The 13,493-nt window shown below is 39.3% G+C and overlaps 1 protein-coding gene across 3 annotated transcripts in view; it reads right to left on the reverse strand.

Annotated features, from left to right (window-relative positions):
* NCAPG2 (non-SMC condensin II complex subunit G2) overlaps positions 1 to 13,493 on the reverse strand; it is a 71,895-nt gene that overhangs the window by 48,341 nt on the left and 10,061 nt on the right. For all 3 annotated transcript variants that reach the window (XM_001915105.5, XM_005613932.4, XM_023640123.2), the window contains exons 6-11: positions 12,835 to 12,969; positions 10,231 to 10,325; positions 9,083 to 9,152; positions 5,545 to 5,631; positions 3,032 to 3,127; positions 1,708 to 1,833 (exon numbers count right to left, since the gene is read on the reverse strand). In XM_001915105.5, coding sequence (XP_001915140.1) covers positions 1,708 to 1,833; positions 3,032 to 3,127; positions 5,545 to 5,631; positions 9,083 to 9,152; positions 10,231 to 10,325; positions 12,835 to 12,969 — 609 coding nt within the window. The remainder of the gene's footprint in view (positions 1 to 1,707; positions 1,834 to 3,031; positions 3,128 to 5,544; positions 5,632 to 9,082; positions 9,153 to 10,230; positions 10,326 to 12,834; positions 12,970 to 13,493) is intronic.

Genomic DNA, 13,493 nt, shown 5'->3' on the forward strand with positions numbered 1-13,493 from the left:
TCCTAATAATTTTTATTTTTTAAAAGGTTAATAAAACTAAAACAAAACTCAGGATGATTAATCCAAATATAGATTACTCTGTGTTCCAATCTTAATATGGTTGAGTTCCTTTGATTCTAGCAAGGATTTAGAATATCTTTCAGGTGTTTTCTCTAATAAGAATTTGCCATTCCTATGTGTAATTTTTTTCCACCGTAAAATAATTATTTCATAAGTCCTGCCTCTTAAACTTATTAGCATGTACATATTACACAATTGCTAAAAAGCCATTAGCCTTCATATCTTGGAAACATTTTTATTCATATGATATTTCTACCAACTATGATGTTCTCACAGTAAGATTCCTTTAATTTACAGTTAATATAATTTACAGCTGGCCCAGTGGCACAGTGGTTAAGTTCAAACGTTCCATGTTGGTGGCCCAGTGTTCGCAAGCGTGGATCCCAAGCGCAGACCCACACACCGCTCATCGAGCCATGCTGTGGCAGCAACCCACATACAAAACAGAGGAAGACTGGCACAGATGTTAGCTCAGGGACAATCTTCCTCACCAAAAATAAATAAGTAAATAAATAAAAAGTGCAAGTTTCTCATAGTTTTTTGACTAAAACCTACCAAACTCTAGTTTTAGTTTGCAAAGCAACATTTGCCCCACAAAATTAACCATCATCCTCAAGGAATTTTAGATACGTACACACGTAGGTAAGGCACTCATGGCAAAACACTAATGACTGTTCATTTCAGGGGTCTGTGCGTGTCTGTGTGGGGGGTGTTTATACATATATATATATAAGTGAATGCATGCATATGCATGTATGTGGGTGCATATGTGTGTATGTACATGTGTGTATGAAAAGGTAAGTATACACATATGCATTATACTGTTATGTCTACTTTCTGCATGTCTGAGTTTTTTTACAATACATCAGAAAACAAACAAACAAAAGGAAGTATTTTAGGAGTGCCATGGGTAACCATCATTATCATGGTATTTTTGCTACAGCCTCCTAAAATTTTGCTCTACTAACTAGGACAACAAATAATATTTTTTAGCTTGTGTTAGGAAACCCTGCAAATGTCAGGGAACAGAGAGAAACAACCAGAGGCTACCACTCTCCAGCTAGATGAAAAAGATCCACAATATCCCTTGGAGATAAATGTCACATTCTAATGTCTTAACATCTCATTTGAAAAATCAGTCATCTGAAAAAACCTATTTTGACAAGCATTATTTGTAGTCTCACCTTAAAATACAACCAGAGTTTGTTCACTCATACTACCCACAACTTTATAGTAGGTAATACCACCAACCGTAATTCACAGAAAAAGGCACAGAAAAGTTAGTGACCTGCCCTAAGTTACACAGCTTAAATGAGAGAGGAAATCAAGCCCAGGGTGTGTCTTAACCACTATGTCATACTGCCTCTCTGCCGGGGAAACAAGAGTACACATAAAACATTTAAAACTATATAAAGTAATAAACAACTAGGTGTTCCAAAGGAGATAAGAGGAAGAAGAAAGGATACCGCGGGTCCACGCTGTTGCAGAAGTTACCAGGGAGAGAATGGACTTCCTTGAAGAAGGTCAATATCTGGAAAGCTTGCCCTTGGGGGGCCAGTGCACAGGCAGTTACGAGGGATGACCAGGATGCACATCAGGCCTAGACAGAGCTAAAGCCGTAGGAGCTCGACCACATGAAATACGTACATAGAGTTCTTCAAATTGCTTCTGAATTTCACTATCCATTTCAACAGCATTAAAGTTAGGATCCCTAATAGGAAATGCTTCAACGAACAACAGTGCAGCATTTGACCGGACTTCAGAGTTTCTGGCCTAGAATAATAAAAGAGTGTTTCAGAATAGAAAGAGATGACATTCAAGGGCTTCAGTATAGAGTTCCTAAAGTAACGTTTCTAGTGTCTCAATATAGACTTATTTACAAATTAAAGACAATCATAACATTTAAATTGACCAAACTTGTGAGATCTTCCTTAAGTCACACCAAACTCTCAATTTAATGTCGAATGTCGAGAGATATTAAAAGATCTGTTTCCTTCCTTCAGAGCCCTCCTTGTGGCATTAACAGTGACCATCATATCCCACGCCTGACACCAGAGTTACCTGCAGTGAAAATTACTCATGTGTTCATTTGAACACTTCTTAGAATATTACCACCCTGTTCCCCCGTCACCAGCAGGAGGTCCTGAGGACCAGGACAGTCCAATTAGCTCTGCAGACCTTCCAACACCTCTGCTGGTTTACTTAGCACAACTACTCCCCTTCCAACTGTGTAGTCAGCACTAGACTAATTCAGATTCCTAGTTTAACGGGCCTAAAAACCATGAGCTTTTGGGCCAGCCCGGTGACGCAGTAGTTAAGTGCACATGTTCCACTTCGGCAGCCCAGGGGTTGCTGGTTCAGATCCCAGGTACAGACATGGCATCACTTGACAAGCCACGCTGTGATAGGAATCCCACATATAAAGTAGAGGAAGATGGGCACTGATGTTAGCTCAGGGCCAGTCTTCCTCAGCAAAAAGAGGAGGATTGGCAGCGGATGTTAGCTCAGGGCTAATCTTCCTCACAAAAAAAAAAAAAAGTGAGTTTTTTTCTTTGTTTTGTTTTTTGGTGAGGAAGCTTGTCCCTGAACTAACATCTGTTGCCAACCTTCCTCTTTTTGCTTGAGGAAGATTGTCCCTGAGCTAACATCTGTGCCAACCTTCCTCTATTATGTATGTGGGATGCTACCACAGCATGGATTGATGAGCAGTGTGTAGGTCCATGCCTGGGATCCAAATCTGCAAACTCTGGGCCGCCAAAGCAGAGCACACACAAACTTAACCACTCTGCCACCAGCCAGCCCCTAAAAAATGTTTTTAATAAATGAATAAAACATTCATCCCCAAATTTCACAAAGTTCCCAGTCTCTAGTTTTATTTTTACTACTTATTACAATTTTGAATTCGAGTATGCTAAATTCAAAAGCATAATTAGTACATTCCAAACATGGATAGAGTACTTAACAGGCATACCTTTAATCCTCTCCAAAGGATGGGCTTATATAATCTATAAAGCATCTCTTCCACTCCCTGCCGAACTTTCTTTTGATGGTGAAAATAACTCAGCACCTAAAAGCCAAAACAAGAAGAAAAGAAAGATAATGCTGTTTTTAAAAAAAAGCATTTAAGGTCCTACTTTGAAAAAACCAACAAGGAGAACAGGCTGTTCTCTCCACCAAAACAGGCAGTCAAGTCTCAACAACTCTTTCCTAAGAGTGACTACAGTGGATAGATATATTGACAGTACTAAACATGGTTAATCATGTGAAAGAAACCTATGGGAGAAATACAGATCAATGACCCTGTGCTATAAAAAGGTCTGGGTTCTAGTTTCCACTCTTCCACCAACAGCTACGTAACCTCATAAAAAAATCACTTAAACCTCTGACCTTCAGGGTAAAATGGAATAGGAGAGTGTAAAGGAGCCAGGCTGGGCAGTCTCTATAGCCCATTCTGGTTCTAAAACGTGCTGGCTGCCATCTCTTTTGTTCTAAGAATCTATAACGGGCATCCAAAAGAGGCCTATGTCTCAAAGTGGGTCTCACTGCCTAGTGATCCTTCACAGTACAAGCTTAATTCAGATATCAAACTCCCAAAACCTATGAATAAGCAGAAAACAGACCACTCTTTCAGCCTTCATTCCTGTTCTCCTCTACTCCCTTCTTTACCAGCCAGTATCTTCCTGCCTCTCTTCACAGACTTGTCCCCAACAACAATCAATTTTCCCTTATTTCCTTAATCTACAACTCTTGAAGCTGAAATTATATTAGTGAAAAATGGAAAATAAAAAGTTAAAGAGACTATAAAACAACAGCCTATACTTGACGTGAACTTGAATCAACTTTACCCTAAAAGAACTACAGTCTGGGGACTCTTTTTCTGATTGTCAATTCTTTACTTAGGAGTTTTTATTGATGGTGGTAAGTGGAATTAGTCTATAGTTCTTTGTGTGTACAACATTATCAAGTTTTGGTAGCAAAGGTATCCTCACTTCATAGAAAGATTTATAAACAGCTTGATTGAGATATAACTCACATACCATAAAGTCACTCTTCTAAAGTCTGCAACTCCCTGGGTTTTAGGATGTTCAGAGCTGTGCAACCATCACTGCTATCTAATTTTAGAAGATTTTTATCAACAATACAGGGATTTGTACTTTCAAATGACTCTCGAAGCATTCCTGAAGCTTATTTCATGTCAATAAAATGATTTACCGTATAAATATGATGTTTATAAAAAAAAGAATTTGAGGGAAAAGGCATAAAGTGTTATAAGCAGTGATATCAAGTACTTGGAGTTCAGGAATACATTTCATTTGAAAAGTGAAATTTAGTATTCTTCTTTTTAATTCCTTCTGTGCATTTTCCCATAAATTCACCAAATAGTGATATCTATACTTATAATATCTTAGACTGCCACAGCAGAAAATCAGATATGAAAAAAAGGCTTTCATTATTTGCTAAGAGTGAAGCAAGTGTGTCACAAATTTGTACAGTTTAACATGATGCCATCGTTATGACTAAATAGATTCTGAAACATCAAATCATATATGTGAAATAATGACCCAAATGGACCTAAAACTTACTGAAGCCACACTGGGAATTGGGGGCCAGGGGGGCAACTGGATATATTTATCTCTGGGTTCTTTATCTCTGGATAACTCAAACTAAATCATCAATAACATTAAAAGAAAAGTTTTTGTATCCATTCAAATAATATAATATCCTACTATATACTATATACTAAAATATACTAATATACTTAGTATATTTATATTCTACAAATAATAGCAATTTCACCATACAAAAAGGTAAAGAGGTAGTCTTTGTTCACCTAGCTTCTTGACACATAGTTGCCAAAACTGACCACAAGCAGAGAAGGCATCACCTTGGAGTGAGGAAACTGATCAACACAACAGACCAGTTTCTCCAGTTTCTCCTGCCAGGGTCATTATGACTATCAAACACCTCTCAGCGTAATAATCACACTGATAGCAGAGCCTGATTTAGTTAGACTACTAATAATATAGGGATAAAATGTACATCTAAATTCTGAGATTACCTTTTAAAAACAAAATCTCACTAAGAGAGCTATCAAAACATTTATTCCATTTGGTTTGCAGAATACCAAAATGGAAATTTAATGTATGAAAGTAAATAAAAATAATTTCAAATATCCTCTTTTTTGGAAAAAGTATACTCTCAGAAAGTGATGATTCTGAACACTTTTATGTCAAAGAATTTAATTAAAGATTGCTTGAATAAAGTTCTGACACCTTAACAGTCTTTGCTCTCCTAATTAAGACTTTGGTGGCAAGATAAAACTGCCAGATGCCAAAGATCACAATTCTGAGAAGTCCTTTTAACTGATGCCTGTGAAAGCTTAACTTAATTTTTAAATTTAACAAAAACAATTATCAAAACACAAGCAAGATGAGACACTGTTTAAGAAGCGCACAGTCAATTCCGGAAAAGTGCCTCGCTCACCTCGCGCACTTTGGAGTGCACTGGGGACCTCCTGGGGAGGTGAATCCCGTGGTACATGAAGTCCTGGATGCAGTCATTTTCAATTGTCTGCAATGACAAACGCAGGTAAGCACCAGGTGTGTGCGCGTTCCGGCACGACAGCACAGTGCAGCAGCTTTAGTACAAAAGAAGAATCTGATCTACTCACCTTCCAGTCCTTGAGAGAAAAAACTGGATCCTCTCATGAGAGCTTTTCTATTTTAAGTCTCCACCTCCTAGAATTCCTTTAGTTCTCATATACCAAAGACAATGCTTAGTTCCTTCTATCTAATTTGATGAAATACCAAATTTGTGCTAAGCAGCATGGTAAGCTCACCCCTACCACTCAAGGCTAGTTCCAGCCAGACGGCTCAGAGAGGGCGTGTGGCCAGGGAGCCCCCTCTAAGTCACTGACAATCCCAGAAGACTGGATCTGTTCCAAGAGCCTCCCCAGAACAGACACGGAATGACCTCTGAGGTGGGGCCAGGACTCCAAACCGACTGAAACAAGACCCTTCAGGGCTGCCAAGGGGAGGGCCGGGATGGGGTGGGGTGTGGGCACTCCTCGGCTAACCTAGAACACTGAGGGGCCTCCAGAGTGCAGCCACTGAGGCAGGTCAACTGCCAGGAGCAGCCCAAAGCCCCACGGACCACAGGCTCTGTCACCCTGGACCCTGCCCTCATGACGGGGTTGCATGGAGCTAGGGAAGGACATAGGAAAGGCTTGCTACTGATATCAACCTCTTCTCCTTTATCTCTGAAAATATTTCCTTCACCCGAAGCCACCAATAAATCTCAGCACCACGACACGGGGAACCACACACTGTCTGACTTGTCATGAAATATGAGACACTCACACCACCTGTCAAGTGTCTGTGCCACAAAAGTCGAAGCTGTAGAGTTAAGTACCAGAATGTGGACATTCTACTCGACGACAACCCAGCTTCTTGAACATACCAGTAGCATAGGTTTTGAAAAAAAGAAAAGGAGGGAACAAGGAATGCTCTAAGAGATTTAAATGATATAACAAGCAAATACCAGGGGGACTTGAATCCCAATTCCAAAAAAACTGTAAAAAGATGTTTTCGAAACAAAGCAGAGAAATTTAAACAGGGCCTGATTATTTTAAAAAATACCCACAAATTACGGCTAATTTTGTTAAGCAGGATAATGGCATTGCATAACCATATTTTTTAGAGATGCATACTTATGGACACGGAAATGAGATGTCATGTCTAGAATTTGCTTTAAAAACTTGAAGCATGGGGGCCAGCCCCGTGGCTGAGCGGTTAAGTTCGCAACCTCTGCTTCAGCGGCCAGGGGCTTTGCCAGTTCAAATACTGGGTGCGGACATGGCACCACTCATCAAGCCATGCTGAGGCGGCATCCCACATGCCACAACTGGAAGGACCCACAACTAAAAATACACAACTATGTACCAGGGGGCTTTGGGGAGAAAAAGGACAAATAAAATCTTTTAAAAAAAAAAAAAAAAAACTTGAAGCAAGAGAGGAAAGAGGGAAGGGAGTGAAACTAAGAAGTACAAATTACTGTACTAATTTGGTACATATCTAGTCAAATAATTAAGTTTTTAATTACAAACTCCCATTTTTTTAAATCACTATCAGAGAAAAGGGGGACAAATATTCCTTCATGTGAACAAGTTTCATGCAGCAATAAAACAATGCAAAAAAATGCATAACAATGTCCTGGTTTTACGCTTTTGCTTAAAAATTACACACTGTAAAACGATTCTATGAGTTATCAGCAGGGGAGTACAAGAGATAATTTTTTGTTTCCTAGAAGTAGAGGTCAGATAAACCCTGGCAATATCAACCAAGCTTACACTGGGCAGGAGAGCAGAAACAAACTTCAAGCATCAGGTAACCTCCCCCTCAGCCTGCACAGCAACTCCCCCCAGGTCAGGGCCTGCTCCCAAAGAGGAAAGACACTTTTTTGACTTAAAGAGTAAAAATTTTACTCTCAGAGGGAAAGAAAACATTTGAGAACCTAGTATTAGAAAAATATAAGAGATATCAGACAAAGATACCTTCTTTTGATCTTTTTCCCAAAAGGGCCTTTGAATGTTTCATTATGATTGTGAACTATATAGTCATATCTTCATCATATAGATATTACACAGTCATTAAAGGTTAGCCATATTCAAAATGACTGTCTCTAAATTCTCAAAAATCATGTAACGGCAGAGGTGGCTTGAGGTTCCCAAGTAGGACTGTCCAACAGAAACAGAATGTGAGCCACAAATGCAATTTTAAATTTACCAGTGGCTACATTAAAAACGGAGAAAAGAGGGGCCGCCCAATGGCACAGCAGTTAGGTTTGCATGCTCCGCTTCAGTGGCCCACCGTTTGCCAGTCTGAATCCTGGGCATGGACCTACACACTGCTCATCCAGCCATGCTGTGGCAGCGTCCCACATACAAAATAGAGGAAGCCTGGTACAGATGTTAGCTCAGAAACAATCTTCCTCACCAAAAAAAGGCAGAAAAAAGAAACAGGTAAAATTACTTCAATAATATATTTTGCTTAGCCCAATATATCCAAAACACTATCATTTCAACATGCAATCTCTCTCTCTCTCTCTCTCTCTCTCTATATATATATATCTTTTTTTTTTTTTTCCTCTGAGGAAGGTTCACCCTGAGCTAACATCTGTGCCAACCTTCCTCTATTTCATATGTGGGTTGCCGCCACAGCACGGCCGCCAACAAGTGGTGTAGGTCTGCACCCAGGAACCAAACCTCAGCCACCAAAGCAGAGCACACCGAACTTAACCACTAGGCCACAGGGTCAGCCCCTGTAATCAATATTTTAAAGAAATATTCATGAGATATTCTACATTCTTCCTTTTCCACACTCAATCTTCAAAATCTGGAATGTTTCTGGGGCCAGCCCTGTGGCTGAGTGGTTAAGTTCGCGCACTCCACTTCGGCGACCCAGGGTTTCGCTGGTTCGGATCCTGGGCACGGACATGGTACCACTCATTGGGCCATATTGAGGTGGTGTCCCACATATCACAACTAGAAGGACCTACAACTAAAATATACAACTAGGTACTGGGTGGTTTGTGGAGAAAAAGCAGGAGGGAAAAAAAAAACAAGACTGGCAATAGTTGTTAGCTCAGGTGCCAATCTTTAAAAAAAAAAAAGTCTGGTATGTTTCTTACATTTATAGCACATCTCAATGCAGACTGGCCAGATTTCAAACAGCCAATACACGTGGCCGGACAGTAGAGGTCTAGAGCTACCAAAATGATAAAGGGTAAAATCCCGATTTCACTCAAACTGCGTGCATATCTCACCGAGTCATAGGTATCTTGGGGCTGTACTCAAGCACGAAAATGAACATGAGGGAGAGTGAAGACGACGTCACATCTCTGTGACACAAGTTCTTATTATTTGGCTTTATTTTGACAGACAGCACCAACATAGACCCTTCCATGATTATTTATTAACTAGAAAATAATAATAATGTGTAAACATTTAACAAAATGAACATACCTCTAATATTTTCCCTGAAGCCTTTTTCCAAGCTCTGAAATAAATTTCTGCAATGTGTACCATCAAAGATCTATTTAAATAAAAATTAAAAACTTTTAATACAAGTTCACAGAATTATACTTTTAACGTATATCATTTCAGATTACTCTTCTATCCTAGGGAAGAAGAGATTCGATTTAGACTAGAGCTTTGCAAACTATCTATAGTAGCAGAAAGTAGAAAAAGGAGAAAGTTTTGAGAAGAACAACTGAATTATCAAACTATTTTCTTCCTTCTCAGTCAAGGCTTCCTCAGAACTTTTATTTTCTGTCAAACTATGAGAATACAAGCCCAGAACCAAACTCTTAGGTAAAAAACATTTAAATATAAATAAATTTTTGACTTGGAGTCATTTTGGGTTTTCCAGGCTATTAATTCCCTCAGGTTCGGAGAGCCCTAAAATACCAGAGTGGATTTCAGGATCATGGTTTAGAAATCTCTCGGTTCAATCCAAATACTCTGCAAATAAAGAGACAGGAGGAAGCATTCTAGTAAACAGCAGGAGCTTTGCAAGTAGAAATCCAGAACCAAATTCCAAGCCAGTATTTACACAGCTGCCTGACAGAGGGAGGTCCAGGAAGCAAGCTCACCTTGAGAGTGTGAGGATGCAATTTAAAAAGCAGACTGAGCACTCAGCCCAGAACAGATTAAGCGCCCAGCCCTGTCCCTGGCAAACAGTGAACAGGCCATGACAGCTTGACCACTGTTGGGTCCAGGAGGCTGGGAGCTCGGCCAGAGCGCATCTGAGACTTCCCCACAGGGCTCTTCACACCACACTCCGGGCAAACCAGCCAGGAGGCACCACTTCAAACGGTATCAAAAGTGTAGTGACACAGGCTTGATTGGGATTGAGGCTGAGATTTAACTGGTAGATAATCTATTTATAGAACTACCACAATTAAAATCCTAATTTCAATGTCACTACTGAAAAAGAATGATCTCCTATAGCAGGAAAAAAACTATCCAGTGATACAACACTACATAATAAATAATTAAGAGATAATTTCTAAAGCTTCTAACACATTAATATAACTTGAAGGTCAGGTCAAATAGGATCTTTCAAAACCAGATTAAGATACCACAAAATATTAATTACTTTTAATACTTACTTTTGTAATCCCTGTAACTGGTTCTTAATGGTCCCATGGATCATTTTAATAAAACTTATATTCCAATTGAAGAGAGAACTAAGAAATCTTCTCCCCTATAAATTAAAAAATAGGATATAGGATATAATGTTAAAATTGCAACCAAATAAAAAGTTCCCAGTAACTAGAAAACAAACCAAGAATCCTTTTTGGATGTTTAATAATGCTAAAGTTTGCTATTCCTAAGAAAGGAAGTGTACATAATTATAACTTAGAATTTACACACTGAAGTTGTGCTGGGAAAAGCACCTCCGGTGGCAGCTCCTGTGTGGGGACAGCAGTGGGAGTCCCAGAGAGACAGTCAGGCAGCAGGGCTTGGGCCTCCCCTCTTGAGGGTCGAGCAGCAGACACCCTTGAGCTCCTCCCTTGCTCCACCACAGGATTACACAGACAGACATTTACCATGCTGCCCAGCAGCTAAGTTAAATGGTCCTGTCATTCTGGCTCTGTCATGGATATCTACATAACCTAAAATCAAAGAATGCTTGAAATCCAGCATTTTGGGGTGGGAATGGAATTGAACACCAGTTCATGTCATCTTTTACATATAAGAAAATTGAGGACTTGTAAAGTTAAGAGGCTAAGTGTTTGCAAGCTACAATTCTCAAATACATGCAGTCCCTAAGCTATAAATGTCATACATATATCATGTAATGTTAATTTATATGCAAGCTACTAGATTATACAGATGACCATAAAAGCAAAAATACAGTATTTACACTCTGGAGAGTGCATGAAATACATCTGCCAAGAATCCTCCCAGTGAACAGCACCATTCTCTCTTTGTCACTCACCAGCACACCACTACTGTCTCTGGAGTCCTACAGAAATGCCACACACTGGTACAAATGGCAGGGGAACCATGCTTGAAACAGCCAAGTTAAAAACAAAAGTATTCACTGGAAGTAATTTGCCAGTAGAGTACAAGATATTTATTGTTTACCCAGAATGACCAGAAACTGACCTGACTAAATTAATGACTGATTAGGAAACTAAGTTAAGATATCTTAAATTCAAAAGAACATACCAATTCTTAAGAAAAGGAAGTAGTAACATGCACACATGTGTATTTATGTCTATGCTATGTACTGACACATACCTATAAGTTAAACAAATGCAATTCATCAACTGCCAACGTCTAAGTCAATACAAACAAAGTTTGTCTGAATCCACTCTTCACTTCTTTACTCTTCCCAAATTTCATAACAATCCCTGGAGATGCTTAGGGCACAGGCCAGGCATCTGCACCTTCTCCAACAAGGATGAGGAACAACAGCAATAAGCACAATCAGAGCACCTCCGGCCTGCTCATTACCTGCCAGGCGCCACTTGATAGGCTCTGCACGCAGCCCACATGTGCTCCTCACTGGAGTCCTGAGAGAGAGCAACTGTCGCTCCTGTTTTACAGGAGATGCTGAGGTTGAAACTAGTCTGACCAAGGTCACCACCCATAAAGTGACTGGACAGGGATCTCAACACACCCTGGGAGCCCAAGGTCTTGGTCAGTACGGTCAGTAATCACATATGGCTCCTTAACCTAGCTGGCTGGCAACAGTGCACTGTGGATCGGTCAAATTCTGTCTCTACCACTGATTAGCTGTGAGACCTTGAGCAACTTCTTCATTCGTGGGCCTCAGAACTGGTATTCATCCTGCTCCTCTGGGAGGAGGGATGACTTCCTCCTTCTGCCTCAAATATGTGTCTGCTAGGCCACAAGCAATCAAAAACAAAGGCTATATTCTACAATATAAACAATATTCTTCTTTGCACCCCTAGCCTGGGAATATCATCAACGTTCAGTAAATGACTACAGAAGAATCCTAAGACACAGATCAGCCACGTCCAATGGAACTATGCAAGCCACTCTAATTTTTAATTCTCCAGTAGCCAAATTAATAAAAGTAAAAGATTAATTTTAATAATATATGTAAGCCAATATATCCAAAATATCATCACTTAAATATGTAATAAATATATAAAAAGTATTGAGATATTTTACATTCTTTTTTCATCCTAAGTTTCAAATCCATATGTATTTTACACTTAAGGTCACAATTCGACCGGCTACCTTTCTTGTGCTCAGTAGCCACATGTGGGAGTGACCACCAGAATGGACAGTGCAGCAGTGGCCAGAGGCCTCTCTTTGGATTTGGGTGATGGGTAGAAAAAAGAAATACACAATGGTGTGTGATGATGGTTTTGAGTATATGCCAATTAACCTGCAATTAGGGCAGAGGGTCAGATCTGATCCATGGGGAAGTGCTTTCTCAGCCTTATTTTTAATCTTTCTTAATTTAACATGCAATCATGGTTCCTTCAGGATTCACAATGCCACCTGTTACCATCTGATTTAATGATGAAATAAGCAATGACTTGTAAAATGTTTGCTTAATATTGCCATGCAGTAAAAATGACGTATAATAAACGAAATAGCTCTTGATAGCTAAGTTGACTCTCTCATTAACATTAAAACACTGAGCAGGGTACAAACAGCAACCACATGAGCTCAGGAGAACATCCACTCAAAAGCAGTTCAAACACACCAAAAAAGAAAAACCTATTTACCTCTTCTTTCTTGATATAATTAACATTTATGAAGCACTCAAGTAGCATATCTTTAATTTCTCTACTTTCCTCCAAATCATAATCAAAGCAATATAAAGCTTGATGAATATGCCAAAGCCGACATATGTTAACACCCTAGGAATGACATAAAAAAGAAAAACAGAGTTTTTAAATAAGGTACATTTCAAATTAACTATAAGAATATTTTATATCATAAATAATTACAACTCTAGATTATTCATCAAAAAGGAAGAAATAATGACAAGAGAAAATAGATTTTAAGTTGTGAATACCACTTATAGCTCTCAAGAACATTTTTTTAAAACACAGGCAAAAGCAGATAGAGATACTGACACCCAGCACTGCCAGGCAGTGTTCTGGGTGATGATGAAGATGTCTGAGTCTGCACAAACTGGTGCAGTAGCCATTGGCCACATCAGGCTATGGGGCAACTGAAATGGGACTGGTGCAACTGAAGAACTGAATTCTTAATTTTCTTAACTTTAAATTAAATTTAAATTTAAATAACATCATGTGGCTAGTGGCTACCGTATTGAAGAGCACACCTGTAGAATACTACAAAGACATTAAATAAAGTCTAGATTTAAAAGCTAAACAAAAATGGCAGGGAAAATGGATTTTAAAAAGATAAATAGGGT

This window comes from Equus caballus, chromosome 4, assembly GCF_041296265.1.
Source record: "Equus caballus isolate H_3958 breed thoroughbred chromosome 4, TB-T2T, whole genome shotgun sequence".
Taxonomy (NCBI): Eukaryota; Metazoa; Chordata; class Mammalia; order Perissodactyla; family Equidae; genus Equus; species Equus caballus.